At 33.4% G+C, this 19371-nt stretch overlaps 1 protein-coding gene across 10 annotated transcripts in view; it reads right to left on the reverse strand.

Moving 5' to 3' along the window:
• Nucleotides 1-19371, reverse strand: part of EVI5 (ecotropic viral integration site 5) — a 193283-nt gene that overhangs the window by 97801 nt on the left and 76111 nt on the right. For 7 of the 10 annotated variants that reach the window (XM_077905439.1, XM_077905441.1, XM_077905436.1 and 4 more), the window contains 4 exons: nucleotides 14676-14736; nucleotides 5861-5914; nucleotides 3986-4018; nucleotides 3284-3430 (listed from right to left, as the gene is read on the reverse strand). In XM_077905439.1, the coding sequence (XP_077761565.1) occupies nucleotides 3284-3430; nucleotides 3986-4018; nucleotides 5861-5914; nucleotides 14676-14736 (295 nt within the window). The remainder of the gene's footprint in view (nucleotides 1-3283; nucleotides 3431-3985; nucleotides 4019-5860; nucleotides 5915-14675; nucleotides 14737-19371) is intronic. The other 3 variants (XM_077905440.1, XM_077905442.1, XM_077905444.1) reach the window with 3 other exon arrangements.

Below are 19371 nucleotides of genomic sequence, written 5' to 3' on the forward strand. Positions count from 1 at the left end.
ATAAAATAATACTATTAGCAATAGAGGGGGATGGTGGTGGAAGAGTTACATTGGTAATTCAATACCTCCTCCTGGAATAGAGATTTGAAACCTTTTATTCTGAGTTCTGAAGAATTCATGAAGTTATACTGGAAGGCTGTAATCAAAACATGTAGCAACTGATGTCCACTACTTTCAAGCAACTACTCCATTTATCAAAATCCCAATGCATAAGATTTTGTATCCGTCTACCTTAAATACATTCTGGCCTCTGAAGCAATATCAAAAAAAGCTAATCATTCTTCTATAAGATCACCTCTCAAATACTTTTAAATGACTATATCTATGATGTTCTCATAAAGTCTTCTTTAGTGTTGTCTAAAAATATCCAGAGCTGCTACAGTCTTTCCTACATCTGGCCATAATACAGCATGAAAACAGTTCACATGAGTTTTGGTATTCAAACTAGAAACAACACTACAAATTTTCTGCAAGCTACTTAAAATTAAATTGGATCACTATACTTCTAGAAAGACTACTTCAGATTGGTGGGAGGAGAGGGTAAACCCATATTACATTATTGGCTAATTCCTGATTTCTTGTTAATTAAAAAAATTTCTAGGTCTTTGTTACATAAAGTATCACTAAGACATCTCTCTGAATATGAATCTTAAGGGCAAGGTTGAAGATTTATTTTGGTAAAATAACCTTTTATTTTAGTTTCTCAGTTTAAATATACTTTAAATATATTTTAGAATCTTGATTCATTGTGTAACATATTAACTAAATTTCTGAAGTATTTTTTTTTTAAGATTTTATTTATTTATTCATGAGAAACACAGGGAGAGAAAGAGGCAGAGACACAGCAGAGGGAGAAGCAGGCTCCATGCAGGGAGCCTAATGCAGGACTCGATTCCAGGTCTCCAGGATCACAACCCGGGCTGCAGGTGGTGCTAAACCGCTGCACGATCGGGGCTGTCCTGAAGTATTTCATATATAAAATTCTTTTTTTTTTTAAAGGTTTTATTTATGTGAGACACAGAGAGAGAGAGAGAGAGAGAAAGAGAGAGGCAGAGGGAGAAGCAGGCTCCCCGCAGAGAGCCCGACGTGGGACTCGATCCCCCGTCTTCAGGATCAGGCCCTGGGATGCAGGCGGCACTAAACCACTGAGCCACCCAAGCTGCCCCTCATATATAAAATTCTTAAACATACCTTGCATATAAGGGTTTAGTAACATTAAAATACTTGGAAGCATAGGTTTAGGAGACAAAACATATCTGACATCTCTTTGCTTCAAAATAGACAACCTCTTGATATGGTTAATTACCTATAAAACCACTTAAGTTTACTACTTTCATCTATATTTCTCTACCTTGACTAGAAAGATACCATGAGAGTACCTAACAACTTTTAAAGCTGCAATTATGGCACAGTTTTTGTTTATTGCAGAAACAAAGTCAGTTTGTTCTGACTTATACATAGTAAATTCCTTTTTAATGAGTAAAAGTTATTTTTCTAACTGTTCACAAACCAGATGTTCTAGGAATTTTTAATGAAGCATCATCAAAGTCACTGATTCTCTTTTCAGATATCTAACCACTATTACTTAAAGAGCTATGTTTGACTCACCTCAAAGCCTTTAGTATCTCTTATTTTCTAAAATCCCTTAAAAATAATATTCCTGTATTCTGCAAATTAGTTTATTATCTAGAGATATGCACTTTGCTTTGAAGTTGGAAATTTAACCAAGGCTCTGTTACTTTCACCTGTTTTGTACATCACTGCTTTCTATGTTTGTTTTACATTTTATTCCAGTTTAGAAGAAAGTCTGCCAAGTGAGAAAAAAATATAAACAAAATCAAAGTAGAGATCTGCATTCTACTTGTTACATTTTAGCCCCATAATGTGAGACTATCTTGTCCTGGAAACAGCATAAAGATTCTTTTGTTATATTTTATTTTCAAAAGCTTCAGTTCATTCTGGCCAATTTTGCTTGCCCATTTTACTTTTTTCATTATAAACCAACATTTTTATTTTTATGTCCAAAGGTCTCAATACTTGAAAAACTATGCAAAAAACCCAGTAATTGATAATTCTAATGTATTAGCACTGTAGCTTATACTAAATGCAAAAATAATACTATCTTTCCCTATAACAAAATCACATTACACTGATAACTCAGCTCAAATTAATCCCCAATAGGATGTCCCCAATTCTTTTTTTCTATTCTTTATGCTCTGATATTGACATTTCATACAAAGGCAGAACAAAATATTTGAGTTCCCAATGTTTTAGTATTCTTTTACTCCTTTGTATTAATTTTTCTTAATACCTTCACTAAATAGAAAAAAATTGCTTGTCAATTTCTTCTTTTTGCTTTCAATTTTCTGATATTCATAGCCAGCTGATAGTTTCTTAATTTTACTGAATAAAAGTTTAAGTCCAACTTTGAAGTCATTCTATTTGCCTTCCAGACTTGTACAGAATTCTACATTTAGCATAACTCTTTCTGCCTATTCCTGTTACAATCCAACTCTTACCTGAGAGCAGAAAATGGAAACAAGAAGTAATATCTTTTTAGAAATACATAGTTGGCCTTTTTAGCCCTCATATCCTTGCTCAATATCACACTAGTCTCAATATGCCAATGGAAAATGATGTCTCAGTTGCAAAAGATAAAATCAGTAGCTATTTAGTAACCTAAATTACTTAACATAATTTTTTAAAAGTTCATTTTTTTCATTTTGAGACTTCTCTCTTCTTGAAAAAATGTAAGCATATATCTTAATCCATTATTTGATGTCTTGATGTAGGAAGTTAAGGCTGTAGTTTTTCACAAGACATAAATCCCCAAATTATCAAAACTTTGATGAGGTAATTACATATATTCTCCATGTTGGATAATATTTCATCTGCACAATTAACAAGAATTAGCTGGAGTTAAGACTCAAAAATTACCCATAGCAAAATACCAACATGAAACAGATTTCTAAAACGTAAAAAGCAGGTCTGACAAACATCATTTATTTTCTGTGACTTAAAATATAATGTAAGAAAAGATAACCTATTTCTAACAAAACTGTGTGGACAGAGAAAGAATGTTAGAATGAAGAGTCTTTAGACCACAGTAAGATCCCTCAGTATTACAGAACATAAAATTAAGAATTCAATTAAAGTAGAAAACAAAATTACTTAGAACAAGAGCACAGAAGTTGTGCTTTCCCAAAAAAAAAAAAAAAAAAAAAAAAAAGTTTAAAGGAAAAGGGATGAGAAAGGTAAGAAAAAGCACTACCAGACTCCTTACCCATTGTTGTTGGTGCTGGAGCTTCCTGATGGTATTTTCAGCTTGCTCCAGTTTAGCACTGGCCTCATCACTCTGCTGTTTGATGGTGGCCAACTCCCGTTTTATGAGGTAGTTTTCCTCAGCCTCCTGGGCTCTTGTCACTTGTCCCTTAGGACATAATTTGTGTGTGTGTAAAGCAATTTAGGATAGATTCAAGAAAGACTACCTTTGTGAGGTTTAGTTATTTACTGTGACATGTTAAAAAAAAAAATCACCTCAGAGAACAGAACAGCCTGAGTAATTATTAACCAGCAGCTCATTATTGCTCCAGCAAATTTGGGGGAACTAAATTTAAAAATTCATCTGATAATCTTAACAATTCTCTCAGTCAATAAAAATTCAATTCATGCAATATTACTGAGTACATGCAGGACTAAAATTTTCAATGAATAGTAGTTAATTTTGCAGAATCCACTGATTGATATTTTGGAATAAGTATTTTTAAATAAAGTTAGCTTTAAAACGTGCATAAGGTGTTTAATAAACCAGGACAACACTGTTATCAAAAATTAAGTTTACACGCATATATACCAGCCCAAAAAATTATTTCTAGGAAAATGCATGTAAAATTGCATGCGTTAAAATGTGAATCTCTAGGTTTAGGACTTCCCTTAGAAGTAAAGTTAGAGAAAATGCTAAAAAACAAAAACAAAAAAACTATACCTGTATCAATCTATCTGCCAAGGAAGCACTTTCCTATAAAAGGAAAAATTCAGATAGAAATTTAAGAGAAAGAAATAAAATAAAGGTGCATAAAATTAGGAATAAGAAGAAACAAAGCATACCCAAATTCCATCTACTTTTCATTGTAATTAAATCAATGTTTAGGTTTGATTTTTAAAGCTTTTTTTTTTAATTTTAATTTTTTACTTTTTACTGTGTCTGTTATTCTTAACCCTTAAGAAAAATATATCAAAAATATATCAAAAATAAGCATAGACTACCAAAAATCATATGCTTCTAGAAGACCAAACACAAGAGGTTTTTTCATCGTTTGGGACAAGCAAATAGCTTCTTTTTAAAGCATACTTTTAACTCTTCATGTTTGGGAGTCAGCCATATTGTCAAACCACTTATAGGAAAAGGAGAAGGAATTTGAGTAAGCAATTCCACTTATAAAGTGTGACAGCAATTTGTATAACAGCAACTTCCAAAGAAGCAAAGCAAGGAAAATACGACAAATGAAATTAATGAGCTCACCGTAATAAACTAGCAATAACTCAGTAAGTAAACATTTTAGTTACAGAATTTAATGGATACCTAAGCATTTGTAGAATTCTAAGTGCTAAAGGACAGACCTAGGCCATGTAAGCCAGCAGAAAGGTACTTAATTTTCTAGAGGTAAAATCAAACTTAACACTTTCCTACAGCACCTTTATCTTTCTGACAGTTCAATGAAATGAAAACACTTTCTCTGTGAAAATATCTCATTCCAAAGATAAAAGACCACCTAAGAAGACAGATATTTGTAAACTGAGTATTTAATGGAAAAAACAGTATGCAATTAGAACTTAAAAACTAAATTAAGCTCATCCTTTTTTGCAGAGTCACCAGAAAAGTAGAATTATCCTCAAAGCAACTCTAACAAGATGAAGGAAATACAGGCAAACTATTTTTTATCTAATATAATGTACCTGAAATTTCTATACAACAAAAAGACATGTAATAAACATCCTATCCTTGTGTGTAGTGCAATGCTTTCAAATAAAACACAAATATCCAAACTATCCATTTCTTCATGTCTTCTTTCTTACCAATCTGTAGATTTTTAGGGAAGATTTTAAGATACTTGGCAATATCATTTATAAACCTACTTACTCTCATCTTTGGTTTAAAAAAAAAGCCCCTCCAACACCAAAAGACTTTGTGAATTCAGGTTTTTCTTTTAATAAACCAAAACTCTTAGACTATACTTTTATTACTCAATATATTCTTAAAGCATCAGAGCAAGACTACAAAAATAATGCAAAACTTTCCACATCTGCCCAGTTATTTTATATGATACAAAAAGGAAGAAAGAGGTAATAAGTAGTATCAAAATAAGTCTGAGAATCAAATGTTTAAGCATAATTCCCCTGTATTGAAAACCAACAACATGGTGAATTTTTATGAGAAATCAGTCATTCTGACTTAACTCAAAGGAATCCTAGGCTTTAAAGGAATCACTGGCACATTTAATATGTGGCTAGAAAGTCAGGGCAACATTTTAAAGTCATTTTCAAAATACTATACAGAATGAATTCTTAATTAGGTTACGCCTAAAGAGCATACTTTTTAAGAAATTATACATAAGGAAAGCAAATGATATCAATGTTACTCTAATAATAACCTTAATTAAAACTTTAACCTTAAAGTTCAAGGACTTATAGTGATCAATATTTATTAATGACAAGTTATTTAGTTAAGTAGTAAGCTAGGCAAGCTAAGCAGTTAATGCCACAACTTTGGAGATTTGTGATAGAGTTTTTGAGCCTTTATTAAAATAGAAAATAATGCTGTGCATTCAACAGAAACTTGCATAAGTAGTTATTTACTTACTTTTTCTAATGTTTCAATGCGCTGTTTTAAAAGTCTATTTTCTGTGCGTAACCTCTGCAAAAAAAAAAAAAGAAAAGAAAAGAAAAAGAAAAAAAAGAAACAAACAAAACAAGAGGTTTGTTTGCAAGCATTCCTGAGAGGAAAAGATTCCTAAATCATAGCCCTTAAAATGTACCACCTTTAATAAATAGCAAAGGTCTAAGGAATGATAACATTATTATCTGTCAAACTCTTACAGGTTCAGAGTAGGAAATACATAGTAAAGAAAATGACCACATTTAATCAATCCAGCTGTGACTGCATTTTAAATATAAGCTGCATTACATACAGAAATAATCCCTTTCTTTTAAAGTACCTACCATGACTCATAATCAGTATTTTCTCATCTATCTTAACATCCCCATCATATAGAAAAGATTCCAATTCATTTACCTCTTACAAAGACTATCTATACAAATAGAATTCAAATGTTTATCAAATAAATAAGAAATCTGAAAAATGCAGCTCATAGAAAAAATACCAAATAGTCAGTTCAGAACTAGACCAGCCTTCATTTATGCCTTGTATATGAAAGCTGCAAAACTCCTCCCATTCTGAAAATATAAAGATTGAGTTACTGGCATCAAATTAATTATGAGTTGTCCTGAACATAAAAAAATGGCTCAGTCAGCAGAGAGTATGTGACTCTTGATCTCAGGGTCATGAGTTCGAGCTCCATGTTGGGCATGGAACCTACTCAAATAAAAGATTAAAAAACAACACACCACCAAACTTGGAAAAAAAAAAAAAACTTCTGATTACTAGCATTTTAAAATAGTTCCAAAAAGCAAAACCAGATTTGGAACACCTGGGTAGCACAGCTGGTTAAGAGCCTGACTCTTGATTTCAGCTCAGGGCCTGATCTCAGGGTCAAGTCCGAAGTTGGGCTCTGCGCTCAGCAGAGTCGGCTTAAGACTCTCCTTGCCCCTCCGCCCTCTTGTGCTCCCTTTCTCTCTCAAATAAATAATCTTAAAAAAAAAAAAAAAAAAAAGTAAAACCAGATTTAAAAAATCTTCACCTAACCGCTCAATACTCAACTCCCTAAACTATCAAATTACTGCTATTAAGTATTAAAACTAAAACACTCTACATAAAAAACTGCCTTTTTGCATATTCCATCAACATATTTTTGTAAGAATCCTGATGTTATTCTTTCATTTTAGAATCTTTTAAGTTACCCCTTTATTTTGCCATCATTATAATTTCAAATTCCCCTTACCTTTTGTACAAATTTACTCCAGAACTCAATCCAGCCTTCTTCCAACCCTATCATCCTCTATATTTCTGCTTTTAAAAATGTCTTCCTCAGAAATTTCTATTAATTCAATCTACCATTTTTCCAGTAAAGACTAAAATATAGTTAATATAACATATAAAGTCTCAGACCAAGGAAATAGAGATTCTATGAATTACTGTATCTTGTTAAGTGAACCACAAATTGGAAGAAATAAATCTTAAGAGTTATTATAAAGATCTGCAAATTAGATTTTCTTATTCTTGGAAGACACATATTTACAACATATTTAGGTGGTCTGAAATCATTATTATTTTATGTGTGATTTCAGACTACAAAATAGCTTAAGAAGAAAAGGTTTCTCATTTCTTGGCTATACATATTATGTGCAGCACAATGGTCTAGGCAAATAAGCAATTATTAAATGCCTTTAAAAATCTGCAAGTCCAGGGATCCCTGGGTGGCGCTGCGGTTTGGCGCCTGCCTTCGGCCTAGGGCGCGATCCTGGAGACCCGGGATCGAATCCCACATCGGGCTCCTGGTGCATGGAGCCTGCTTCTCTCTCTGCCTGTGTCTCTGCCTCTCTCTCTCTCTGTCTGTGACTTAAATAAATAATAAATAAAATATTTAAAAAAAAAAAACAAATTTATTAAAAAAAAAAAAAGAAATCTGCAAGTCCAGAGAAACAAATGTGATTCTCAAAATGTTCTCAACATACTTAATTAGAAAAAAAAAATTTTTGTTTATCCCAAAATACTTAGAAAGCTAAGTTCAACCAGACAATTGAGTGAATAAAGTTAATGTTACAACAGAAATAATGCTAAAATATAAAATTTAGAACTAAAAACATTCATCTGGGTTTCCCTCTCCATCTCCTTTAAATCTTCTGAATGTCTGCTACAGATTAAAGTCTAAATTGATTTCTCCCACACACATACACCCAAATGTCTGAATACCACTTTTTAAATAAACCAATTCCCCATTTATGTGACATCTACTTCATCATAAATTGATAAACTTTATCAGTTATTAAAGACTATTTCAGGATTACCTATTAAATTACAAGTGTTTCTTTTTCTGGACTAGTACCACAGTATTCTGGTAATTATAGCTTTGCGATCTCCTTTTGGTCTGGTGGAGCTAATTTCTCCCATTCTTATATTATTTTGTTTATCCTTCCCAAATCCTAAGTGCTAATATACTAAATTAGTTGAGAGAATGGGTTTTGTAGTTAGATGGGTGTAGGTTCAAATCCTCACTCTAAAATTAATACCTGTGCTCGTTAATATTGTAGACTCTCCATTTTCTCATCTAGAAAATTAGAGTAACGCCTGCAATGATATGGGAAGAATTACTGCACATAATACCAAGAGCTTAATTAATGATAAACAATGCTCATAACATTCTTTTAAGTCAGGCACGAGTAGTATTTTATCATTTTTCTCTATTTTTTACAACTATCTTTAGATTTTTTTAATGTTCTGCAAAATCATGGGGAATTAAATGACTGGATGTGTTAATATGTATTTGATGGGGAAATAACTTTATTTAACACAGAATTCTTTTTGTTTCTTCCCTTTAGTCATCCTTTTTAAATGCCTTTATGCAAAGTTTTTCAGTGATAATGTGTTAGGCTCTATCCTATTTTTCATTTAGGTGATCCCTAAATATGCTTTTATTCTTATTTTAAGTGGAATTTCTTTTTCTAAGATATTCTGGAAATGTTTATTGCTGAAATATAGGAAAGTATCTAATATCTATCACTTGACTGAATTCTCATTAATTTTTAAGTATTTGTCTTTTTAATTACATTTGCCAGAGTGAATTAAGAATGTTTTCTAACCTTTAAAGTGAAAACTATAAAGAGAAAGACTAACAGATGCATATACTTAAAAGAGAGAGGGAGAGACTTTTTTGACCTACCAAATCAGAAAAGAAAAAATGAGATAAGTGTGACAGCAAAAATGAAATAACCAATGTAGGCAAGATGTTAGTGGAATGGAAAATTGCTGCCCAAAAAAACATACCCTGGAAATACTCTTTAGGAAATTTACTTAGTACATATCAAAAGTCTGAAAAATACTAATATCCTATAATACAATAATTCTACTCTTTAAAGCTGGCTAAAAAAATATAAGGTGCCAGAAAACTTTATACATAAACATGCTAACTATATGTGCTATTTTTAATAATAAAAAATGATTAAAAAAAAAAAACAAAATATCTCCAAATGGGGAAATTTCAGTTTCTAATAACTCACTTTATTCTTGCCATTTTATTCTTACTCATTTTATGAAATAACTCAAACACAATAATCTTCCTTATGGGGACAATTCATTGATCCTATCAACTTTTCATTGTCCCACATCTGATGTGCTCCCTTCCTTCTTTACAAAGTTTAATTTCCAATCATTAGAGATAGATATTCCCTTGCTTTTATCCTCCTCTCTGCACTCTCTCCCTTAGAAGTTAGCATACTTGCCTGGTAAAACCACTACTCTGGGTCAGCGTACTGATAACTCTGTGTCTGCACCTATGCTGGTACATATAACTGAAGAAAAATAAAACACTGAAGTTTGTTTAAATTAACAATCACTAAATTCAGTTGGACTACTAATGCACTGTAGCAGTAATAATGTATTTCCATAGGCCATTCCTTCTCTCACCCTCTCAGGTCATATTTCATACTTACTCTTCTTTCTTTAACCAAGGAACCCTTCATCTCACTATCACTCCTAAATGATAATCTATTTCAAATTTCACTGAAATAATAAAACAGTAAGAACAGAACTTAGCAAACTCCCACAACAACATCCTACATCTTACCTACATTTTTCCCCATATATTTTAGATCCTTTCTTGTTCTTGTGGATTAACTATCCATGATAATAGACCAATTCTCCTACCATGGTCTAAATCCTAAACCATGCTGACCCTAGTAATTACTCCCTGCCATTCACACATCATCAACTTTTCCTACTTGGTTATCACCATAAAAAACATGGTTATTTCTCCCGTCTTAACAAAAAAGTAAAGAATAACCAAAATCCCCTCAACATCATGACCCTCTCTCTAAGCTACTGCCTGTCCCATTTCTCTCTTTATAACCTATATCCAATTTTTTCCAGTTTTTAAAATTTTTTTCCAGTTTCATTCAAGTTTTAGTTCCCACCTCTTCTCTGCTTTTTTCTAGCTTATCTCCATGCTGACAAATTCAATTACTATTTCTCCATCCTCCTCTCACAGGAACACTCTTTAGCACTGACATAGTAAAATAAAATCCTTCTCTTACTGAAACTCTCTCTTCTCTTGGCTTCTAGGACACTATACTTCCCTAGTGTTCTGCTTTGCTCTCATCTTTCTAACTTAAATGTTGGCTTACGATCAGACTCAATTCTTGAACTCTCTTCTCTATTTCATCTATACTCAATCCCCAGATAATCTCAACCACTCTAAAGGTTTTTACTATCCTCATTCTGGCAATAACTGCAAAATTTATATTTTGAGCCTGTCCTCTCTTACACTCAACACTGAATATTCAAGGGGCTCCTTGAACATCTCCTAGGCATCTGATACTGAAAATACTTCAAACTGGGCTCCTGATGTTCCTCCCAAAACCAGATCCTCCCATAAACTTCCCATCTCAGGCACTGGGAACTCTATTTTTCTACACACTAAAGCCAAAATGCTGAATTCCTATCCTCTCACACCGCCACAATCAACTTGTCAGCTTTATCTTTAAAATTTATTCAGAATCCAATCACTTCTTACCACCTCAATCCAAGCCACCATCATCTCTGGCCTGTAGTACTTCATCAGCCTCTACTTAGTCTTCCTGTCCCCTGTAATCTACCCTCAACCTACCTTCTCCTCCTTCACTGAAAACCCAAATGGCTTTCCGGATTCAAAGTTATTGACTTCACATGTTCAATGACACCCTACTCCTCTCACTTTCCTCATCATGTATGCTGTCCCATCCACAATGGTTTCCTTACTGGGCATACTCCTGACTGGATTCTGCTCTCCTTCCAGATATTTATATACCTAGGTCTTAAACTTCCTTCAAGTACTTATTCAAAAGTATTCTAGTCAACTTTTCTAAATTTTTAATCCAAACACTAACATTTTACCCTCCCTTCCCAGACATATTCTTTTCTCTGTTTAACACTTATCCTCAACAAAGTATTATATATTTTACTTGTTTATTGTCTGACTCCTATACTAAAATATAAGTTCCATGAGGGCAGAAATTGGTCTATTTCATCAATACATTTCAAGGGCCTAGAACAGTGCTTGGACATGTAGTAGGCTCTACAAATATCTGTTAAATCGATGACTTCTTGAATAAATTATACTATTGTACCCCCCATGGATATTATTATATAGCCATCAGATATTTAATGAAAGTTTGTGATGCCACAGAAAAACGGGCATCCAAAACCTTACATCACAATGCATTAAGTCTTTTTTGGAAAGCAGCACAGTGTATACACTGAAGAATATATGGTCTTAGAAAAACATAAATCAGATTTCAAATGCTTGACTTTCACCATTTTCTAGCAATATGACAACTAGCATATTTTTGAGCTTCCTGAAGCTCAAGAAGATGAGGATAAGAACCCTCTCATAAGGTTATTAGAAGAATAAAAGTAGATGATGCATGTAAATGACCCTTCACATATTAAGTGTTAAATAAATGTGTCAATATAACACTTCACACCATTAAATATAACTCCTGGATGACTCAGATAACATTAGTCATATTTTCCTTTTTTATGCCAGGCAGTGAATACACAAGTGTTTTTATATTATTCTGTTTGTCAACATATCCAGAATACTTCATAATTTTTAAATTAAAAAAAAATCGACCTTCTGGCTAAAAATCCGTCAGAATCTCTAATTCCTCCCATTTGCAGCACTTATATGTCCCACAGCACAAAATTTAAATATGAATATTAGATTATCAGTTCATATGTCAGTCTTAAATAGAGTGGGGGAATAAAAGTTTTTCATTTTTAAATATTTGTGAGGTACCCTAATAAAAGCTAGAATTTTAATATTTCTTACCTCCTCCCCCTCAGGTGGAACATCAATAGATTGGAAGATACTGAGAAAGCTGTTTCTATTAACAAAAAATTTCACACAATAAAATGTAAGATTCTCCATGTGAAACCATTATTATCAAAATCTTTCTGTTACACTTTCAGAAAAGGGTTGAAAAATAATTAAAAGTTATTATCTTCATCAGGGAGCCTCCAGATATAACTGTTAGACTAAAAGGTCCACAACCCAAAGGTCTTAGAATTTTAAGTTAAAAAAAGGGAAATGTTAACAAATCAATGGCTGATTTTTTACTTCCATATCAAAACATCAAATAATTTGATGATCATACCATTTACTTGTGTGAAAAACAGCATAAGATTATCTCGCTGAAGGCTTCTGAGGAGGACCAAGACAAGAAAGTATGAATTTAAGAGAACTCACTTCCTTGTAAAAAGAGACCTCGGGGAGAAGGGAAGAGAGTGTGACTAAGGAAGTGGCGTGTCCTATTATAGAGAAAGGCTCCAATAATACATGGCTAACCATCTGCAAATGCGGTGGTCATCTGATTGTGACTGAGATGAGTTGCCAAGTCAAATATCAGACATACCCAAGCTTATATAAAGGAAAAAAAGAGGGGGGACAGTCCTACAAAAATTATCATGGCTTTGTCCTTTTTGGTGACCAGAGGAGTGAAGAGAGAGAGATGCAAATGGTATGAGAGTAATAAAACACTATGTGGAAACAAAATTTTATAAAAGGAACAAACTATCTTTGAGATCAGATTTTATTTACCCAATGTGTTTCTAACTTTTTGAACTTTCATTTCTCCCCTCCCCCCACCATTTCTTCTCTATAAACACTTGTGCCATCTGTTTTTCCTTAAGACACATGGAGCTGGCATCCAAAAGTACTCTGTGAGGTATATGAACTATAACTTTCCCCCAAAACTGAAGTTTGAAAAAAAACTGCAAATACAAGCTAAATTTTGCTAAAGATCTTTCTGAAAAGCCCTCTTGGTATTCCTACTATTCATGTGATTTAATTTTAGAAGAAACTTCTTTAAGAGCAAAAATTGTTCATAGAACTGTGTTTTGTTTTGCAATAACATAGCATGGTGAAATGAACAGGATGGCTTCCCATCCTCAGATTCTTGATTTGCAGTTCCGAATATTCGTGGTATGCGATAACCCATACTCTTTCCCCACTCATCAGGATGACGTACTTTTCCACTTTTAGTAGGTTGAAGTGGAGGGTATGATTTAATGTTACTCTTACTCATGGTACCTAAAAGAAAAGCAAATGGTAGAGCAGCAGTTGGGTGACAGAATTTTTAAAAAGGAGGGAAAAACATCCACAAAGGTTTTTTCTTTCTCTCTCTGAAAAATGTAGAAGTATCTATTTCCTATTGATAGGGAATACGGATAGAAATTAAAATAAAACATCTAGAAAAGGGAGACAGATGAGAGAGAGGTCACACATAAAAAAGGGAGAGGTTGTCTCCAAGAAGGCTTTTGAGAAGGACCATGGCAAGAAAGTATATCAATTTCATAAAACCTATTCCCTTCTTGTAAAAAGGGCCTGTGGATGTGAGTAATGAAGAGGTACTTTATAGCAATGGTGAATTAAGACATGGCTAAAGAATCATAAATAAGGTGATCATCTAACATCTTGCCAGGTTCAAGTCAAAACTCTCAGACACATCCAAATGCAGAGTTTAAAAAAAAAAAAAAGTGTAGTCACTCAAAACTTGCTTTATTTTGGGTTTTTTTTTGTGGGTTTTTCTTTTTGGAAGGGGGAGAATATAAGACAGATAAAATCCAATGATCAGCAAGTCAGTTTCTTCACTAACTCCTGCTTTTACTCATTATCCTCATCCTGAAATATCAGCATAAAGCCTATAGAACTTTCCTTAACTCTCAGCTCAAACAATGCCAAAGATCCTCATCTTAAGAATTTCTAGCCTACAGGGGGCACAAATAAGAATTTTGAGATATACATAGGAATTTACATATCCCTTAAAACTGGCAATCTACCTGTTTCCATGGACAGTTCAAAAGTATAACCTTTGCTTAGAGATGAGAAAATTGACTAAGAGAATTAGCCAAAATTTCCTTCAGCTTTAAGGCATCCGTAATTGGTTTTGGTGCAAATATTTGTTCTATTAATCTACACATGTTATAGATGAACTTCTCTGCATTTTTAAAAATATGTTTAAATTAAGTGGTAATTATCTTCCCCATAGAAGTATTTTCTCTTCATGACCCAACAACAAATCCAGAAATACTGCTGCTCTCACGCTACAATAAGAATCACTTGTTATATATTTCTGGTTTTTGAAAGGTTTATTTTAAACTATAACCTAGCGAGATGGTAAATATCAGTAAGTAGTAATAAACATCACTGTTAAATTTGCTACAGGAAATAAATATATCAACATAACCAAACAACCGACTTTAATAAGTTTATGTTTGGCACTTCTAAAAGTCCTGAGATGCTTACTTTAATTTCAACTTGTTCTTCCATTTCTTTAGTTTTTATTGTAGTGTATTCCTTTTCAAGCCTAAGAGGAGGAAGAAAAAAAAAATCAAAGATATGTTTTTACTCCAAAGTAGTTACTAAATTATAAAATTTGAAACTACATATTAACACAAAATATAATTTCAGTAGGTTCCAACTTTTAACTTGAGATACTTGATATTAGAAAAATCATCTAAATAGTTACATGGAATTTTATCAAAAAATTACTTCACAAGTAAAAATGAGAACCACACAAAAAACTTTCAAAAGTGAAATATACAAGGCACCAGAGAAGTGAGTTTACAGATTCTATTCAGTCCTAAACTTATGAAAAGAACCATCTTTCTTCCTCAAATTAAAATATATTGATATAGTTCAACTGGATTTCAACCAAAAAAAAAAAAAAAAAAAAAAACAAGTACTAAAAACTGAGTGTAAAATTTATAATGGGGGAAACGGAACAAGTCTTCCTAACAAAAGGATTCCTAAACATAGAAAGAATGAGGCAAATATTAAAATCACCATTAAAAATAATGACAATAAAACATTAAAAACACCATTAAAATTCCACAATACTCCCCACAGGCAAGAAAAACCAAAGGATGTTAAAATTAATGGGTAAAAACTTAAGCACAGTCTCAAAATATTTCTCTCAAAATAGTAAATTTGTAGTATATTGGTATCCTGATAGCACCTGAGCCAACTGATCAAGATTAACACCACCAATAATACATACGGACATCATGCATCCCCTGTTTAGATGTACTGAGAAGGGTACTTCGCTTCCATGATATGCACACCCTCAATTTAATCAAGAGAAGTCATCAAACAAACTCAAACTAGCAAACCCATTGACCAGCTCACTTCAGAAGTATCAAGGTCAAAAGGTAAAGACTGAAGAACTGTCACTAATTGTAGGAGAGTAAGAAATGACAAACAAATGCAATGTACTATTTTTGCAACTCTAAGTGTAAAATCATCTTTACAAAAATTTATAGGCCATACAAAAATTACTCCCACCAAGTTACTTTTAGATCTTACTCTGGACCAAAAATGTTAGTAACTTTAACTTCTCCTAATACTAACAAGCCAAGGCCCCCAAAAAACTTAGACTTGCCATCAAAAATCAAATTCTCCCTTAAAGGAGAAAAACCCATTACTTACTATTTATATATAAAATTTCATTTAACTCACAATAACTTTTTTTATTGTGATAAAATACACCTAGCAAAATTTACCATCTTAACCATTTTTAGGTATACTGTTATTAAGTATATTTATAATGTGCAGCCATCACCACCAGCATGTCCACTGTTCTGTTCATCTTATGAAACTGAAACTTTTTGTTTCTCAAATTCAGCAATTTCTAATAGTCTGCCTTCAACTTCACTTATTTTTCTGCCTGCTCAAATCTACTTTTTAATCATTCTAGTGAATCATTCATTTCAGTTACCAGACATTTCAGATCCAGAATATTTTTTTTTGTTCCCTTTTACGTATTCTATCTCTTTACGGATATTTCCATTTTATTCATCTATCTTTTTCTCGATTTTCCCCACATCTTCCTTTAGTTCTTTGAGCTTCTTTTAAAGTCTCTACTTATCTACTTTATCTGCCATCGAGTCGCTTTCAGATATAGTTTCTATTTACACCTGACCGTTGAACAACATGAGAATCAGAAGTGCTGACATCCCTGTGCAGTTGAAAGTCTGTGTGTAACTTTTGATTCTCCAAACATGTCACCACTGTCGACTGGAACTCTTACAAATAGCGTAGTCAACATATTTTGTAAGTATCATATTTTGTAATCTTAAGATGAAGGAAGCTACAGAAAAGAAAGAGTTATAGGGAAAATTATAAGAGAAAATACATTTGCAGTCCTGTGCTGCATTTCTCAAAAACAATCTGCATATAAGTGGATGAGCACAGTTCAAATCCATGTTGTTGAAGAGTCAACTATATTCTTTTCCTTTGGGCCATACTTTCCTTTTTTTTTAAATATGCCTTGTGATTTTTGTTATAAGCTAGGTATTTGCTTTTGTTTAAAATATTTTATTTATTTATTCATGAAAGACACACAGAGAGAGGCAGAGACATAAGCAGAGGGAGAAGCAGGGTCCCTGCGGGGACCCCAGGATCATGACCTGAGCTGAAGACAAACCCTCAACCACAGAGCCACCCAGGTGCCTGTTACAAACTAGACAAAGGGGGAAAAGGAAAAATAAAGGGAAGAGAAGAATGATGGCCCTTCAAATCTCTTGGCAATTATTTCAGCTGGAGGATAAGGGGACTTGCAACAATGGAAAGTGGTGCAACACTAATGGCACCTTCCTTGCACCTGTGATCAGAAATGGCACAGCAATCAGATCAGAGCACATAGATTCCAGGTACCTGGAAGACAAGGTCACTTGTGCCCACCCTGGTTCCAAGTTGCATGAAAGTTGCTCCAGAAATACAAGCAAGCACAGCTGCATACCATGGGCTGAATGAAGGGTGAAGAAGGATGGTGCTAAGGGGTACTAATGTGCTAAGAACTGAAATTGACTAAACTAGCCACAATTCAGTTCAAGCCTTCCCCTAGAAGTTACAAATCTTCAGTAAGCCCCAGAATTCCAAAACAATTACATCAGATTCTGCCACCGCAATTGTTTTCTAGGTGGGAGACCGATCCCTGGCGATTTCTACTCCATTTTCTTACAATCCTCTGTCCACAATGACTTTTTAATGCTGGTTGTTATGCCCATTTGTATAGGCTTAGAAAGACTGAGAAACTTGCCTAAGGTCACACCTTTGACTGTTACACTACCATGTCTATTACTTTGGTGTATCTAAAAGAGTAATATATTCAAAAGAATTTACAAGACTCTCAAGAGGTGCAGAATGTTTGAACAATGGCTGCACTGCTGAAGTAAGCTTATAGTCCTCACAAATGCCTCCTTTGTTATGTATTAGGTGATAAATGTTATTATTACTCACTCATGTACCTAAAACACTTGAAATCATCATTTAATCTTAGTTCCCAATTCAGTCACCAAACACGTTCAATTCAACCTTCTTAACAATGCTCGCAAATACATTATTTCTTCTTCAACTGCACTGATGGTTTTTAAATAAACTTTATTTTTGAGAAGTGATTTTGATTACAAAATAATTGAGAAGAGTGCAGAGTTTGCATACCCCCGCCCCCAGTTCTATGTTTAACATCTTACATTAGTATAGTACCTTTGTAACAATTAATGAACTAATATTAATACACTGTTAACCAAAGTCCATACTAAATTCAGATGTCTTAATTTTTGTCTCATGTCCATTTCCTATTCTAGGATACCATCCAGGGAATCATATTACATTAAGTTGCCATGTCTTTTTAGACTCCTCTTGTCTATGACAATTTGTCAGATTTTCCGTATGTCTGATGACCCTGATAATTTGAGGAGTACTGGTGAGGTATTTTGAAGAATATTCCTCAATTGGGATTTAGCTTATTTTTGCTATGATTGTACTGGGGTTATGGGTTTGGAGGAAGAAGACTACAGAAATCAGTTCCATTTTTATCACATCATATCAAGGGTACAAATTCTCACCAGATATCACTGTTGATGTTGACCCTGATCATCAGTTGGCCTAGGTATGCTTATAAGGTTTCTACAAAGCAACTTCAAAGTAACTACAGAGCTATATCATTCTTGTATTGGCAACATTTTTAGGCCTTCATTATAGCTTAACTAAATTACTAGAGGAATCTGACAACTGTCCTCTCTACTGCCAGTTTCATAATTCAATCTTTTCTGCACACTATTACCAGGATAATGTTTTTATAAATGTCGATTTGGATCATGCCACTCCCGGAGTTCAACTGTTTCAGTGTTTATCCATTACCTTCAGGCTACATTTCAAAGGCTTATTACTAAAAATAACCAAGGCCTTTTGGAGAATGATTTGCTCCTGTGCAGGAACAGGAAAGGCACAAGATGAGTCTGGAGATTTCTGTTGCCTTACAATAAGGAAATTCTCAAAGAGCCATGGGGACATGTCAAAAGGACACCACAGCCAGTTTGAAAGGGCTCCTACTAGACAAAGCAGGGTAACTGGAGAGTAATGAATTATAATTCACCAAATAAAAAAAAGAACCCACAAGTTGACACTTATATAAATAAATGAGTAAATATATCAGAAGGACTGGATAGGAGAGAGAATTAGGTGGGGATTTGAAAGGGGAGATAGTTACAAAGAGTATTATTGAGACAAGTGATAAAACTTGAACATGCTTTGGGAATTAGGTAATAGTACTGTATCTATATAATTTCCTGATTTCAATTAACTATTAGATTCTGCTAAAAAAAAAAATAAAAGTCCTTGTTCTTAGGAAGTACACATTCATTCAAGTATTTAAGAAAAAAGGGCACAGCATCTTAACTTACTCTCAAATGGATCCCCTAAAAATGAGTATGGATTTTACTTACATGCACACATATTATTTATAACTCTTAAAAGGTTTAAAAATATACCAAAATGAAATTACAACAAAAAAACAAAGCCTAAGAATGATTGCTTGCAAATTTCTTGTCTTAAAGGAACCTCTGAGCCTTTGTACATATTACTTTTCTGCCTAAAATGCCCACCTTCTCTTCACCTTGTCAACCTCCACCTACTCTTCTAGACAACAAAAAGAGTGAAA

This window comes from Canis aureus, chromosome 8 (genome assembly GCF_053574225.1).
Source record: "Canis aureus isolate CA01 chromosome 8, VMU_Caureus_v.1.0, whole genome shotgun sequence".
Lineage (NCBI taxonomy): Eukaryota > Metazoa > Chordata > Mammalia > Carnivora > Canidae > Canis > Canis aureus.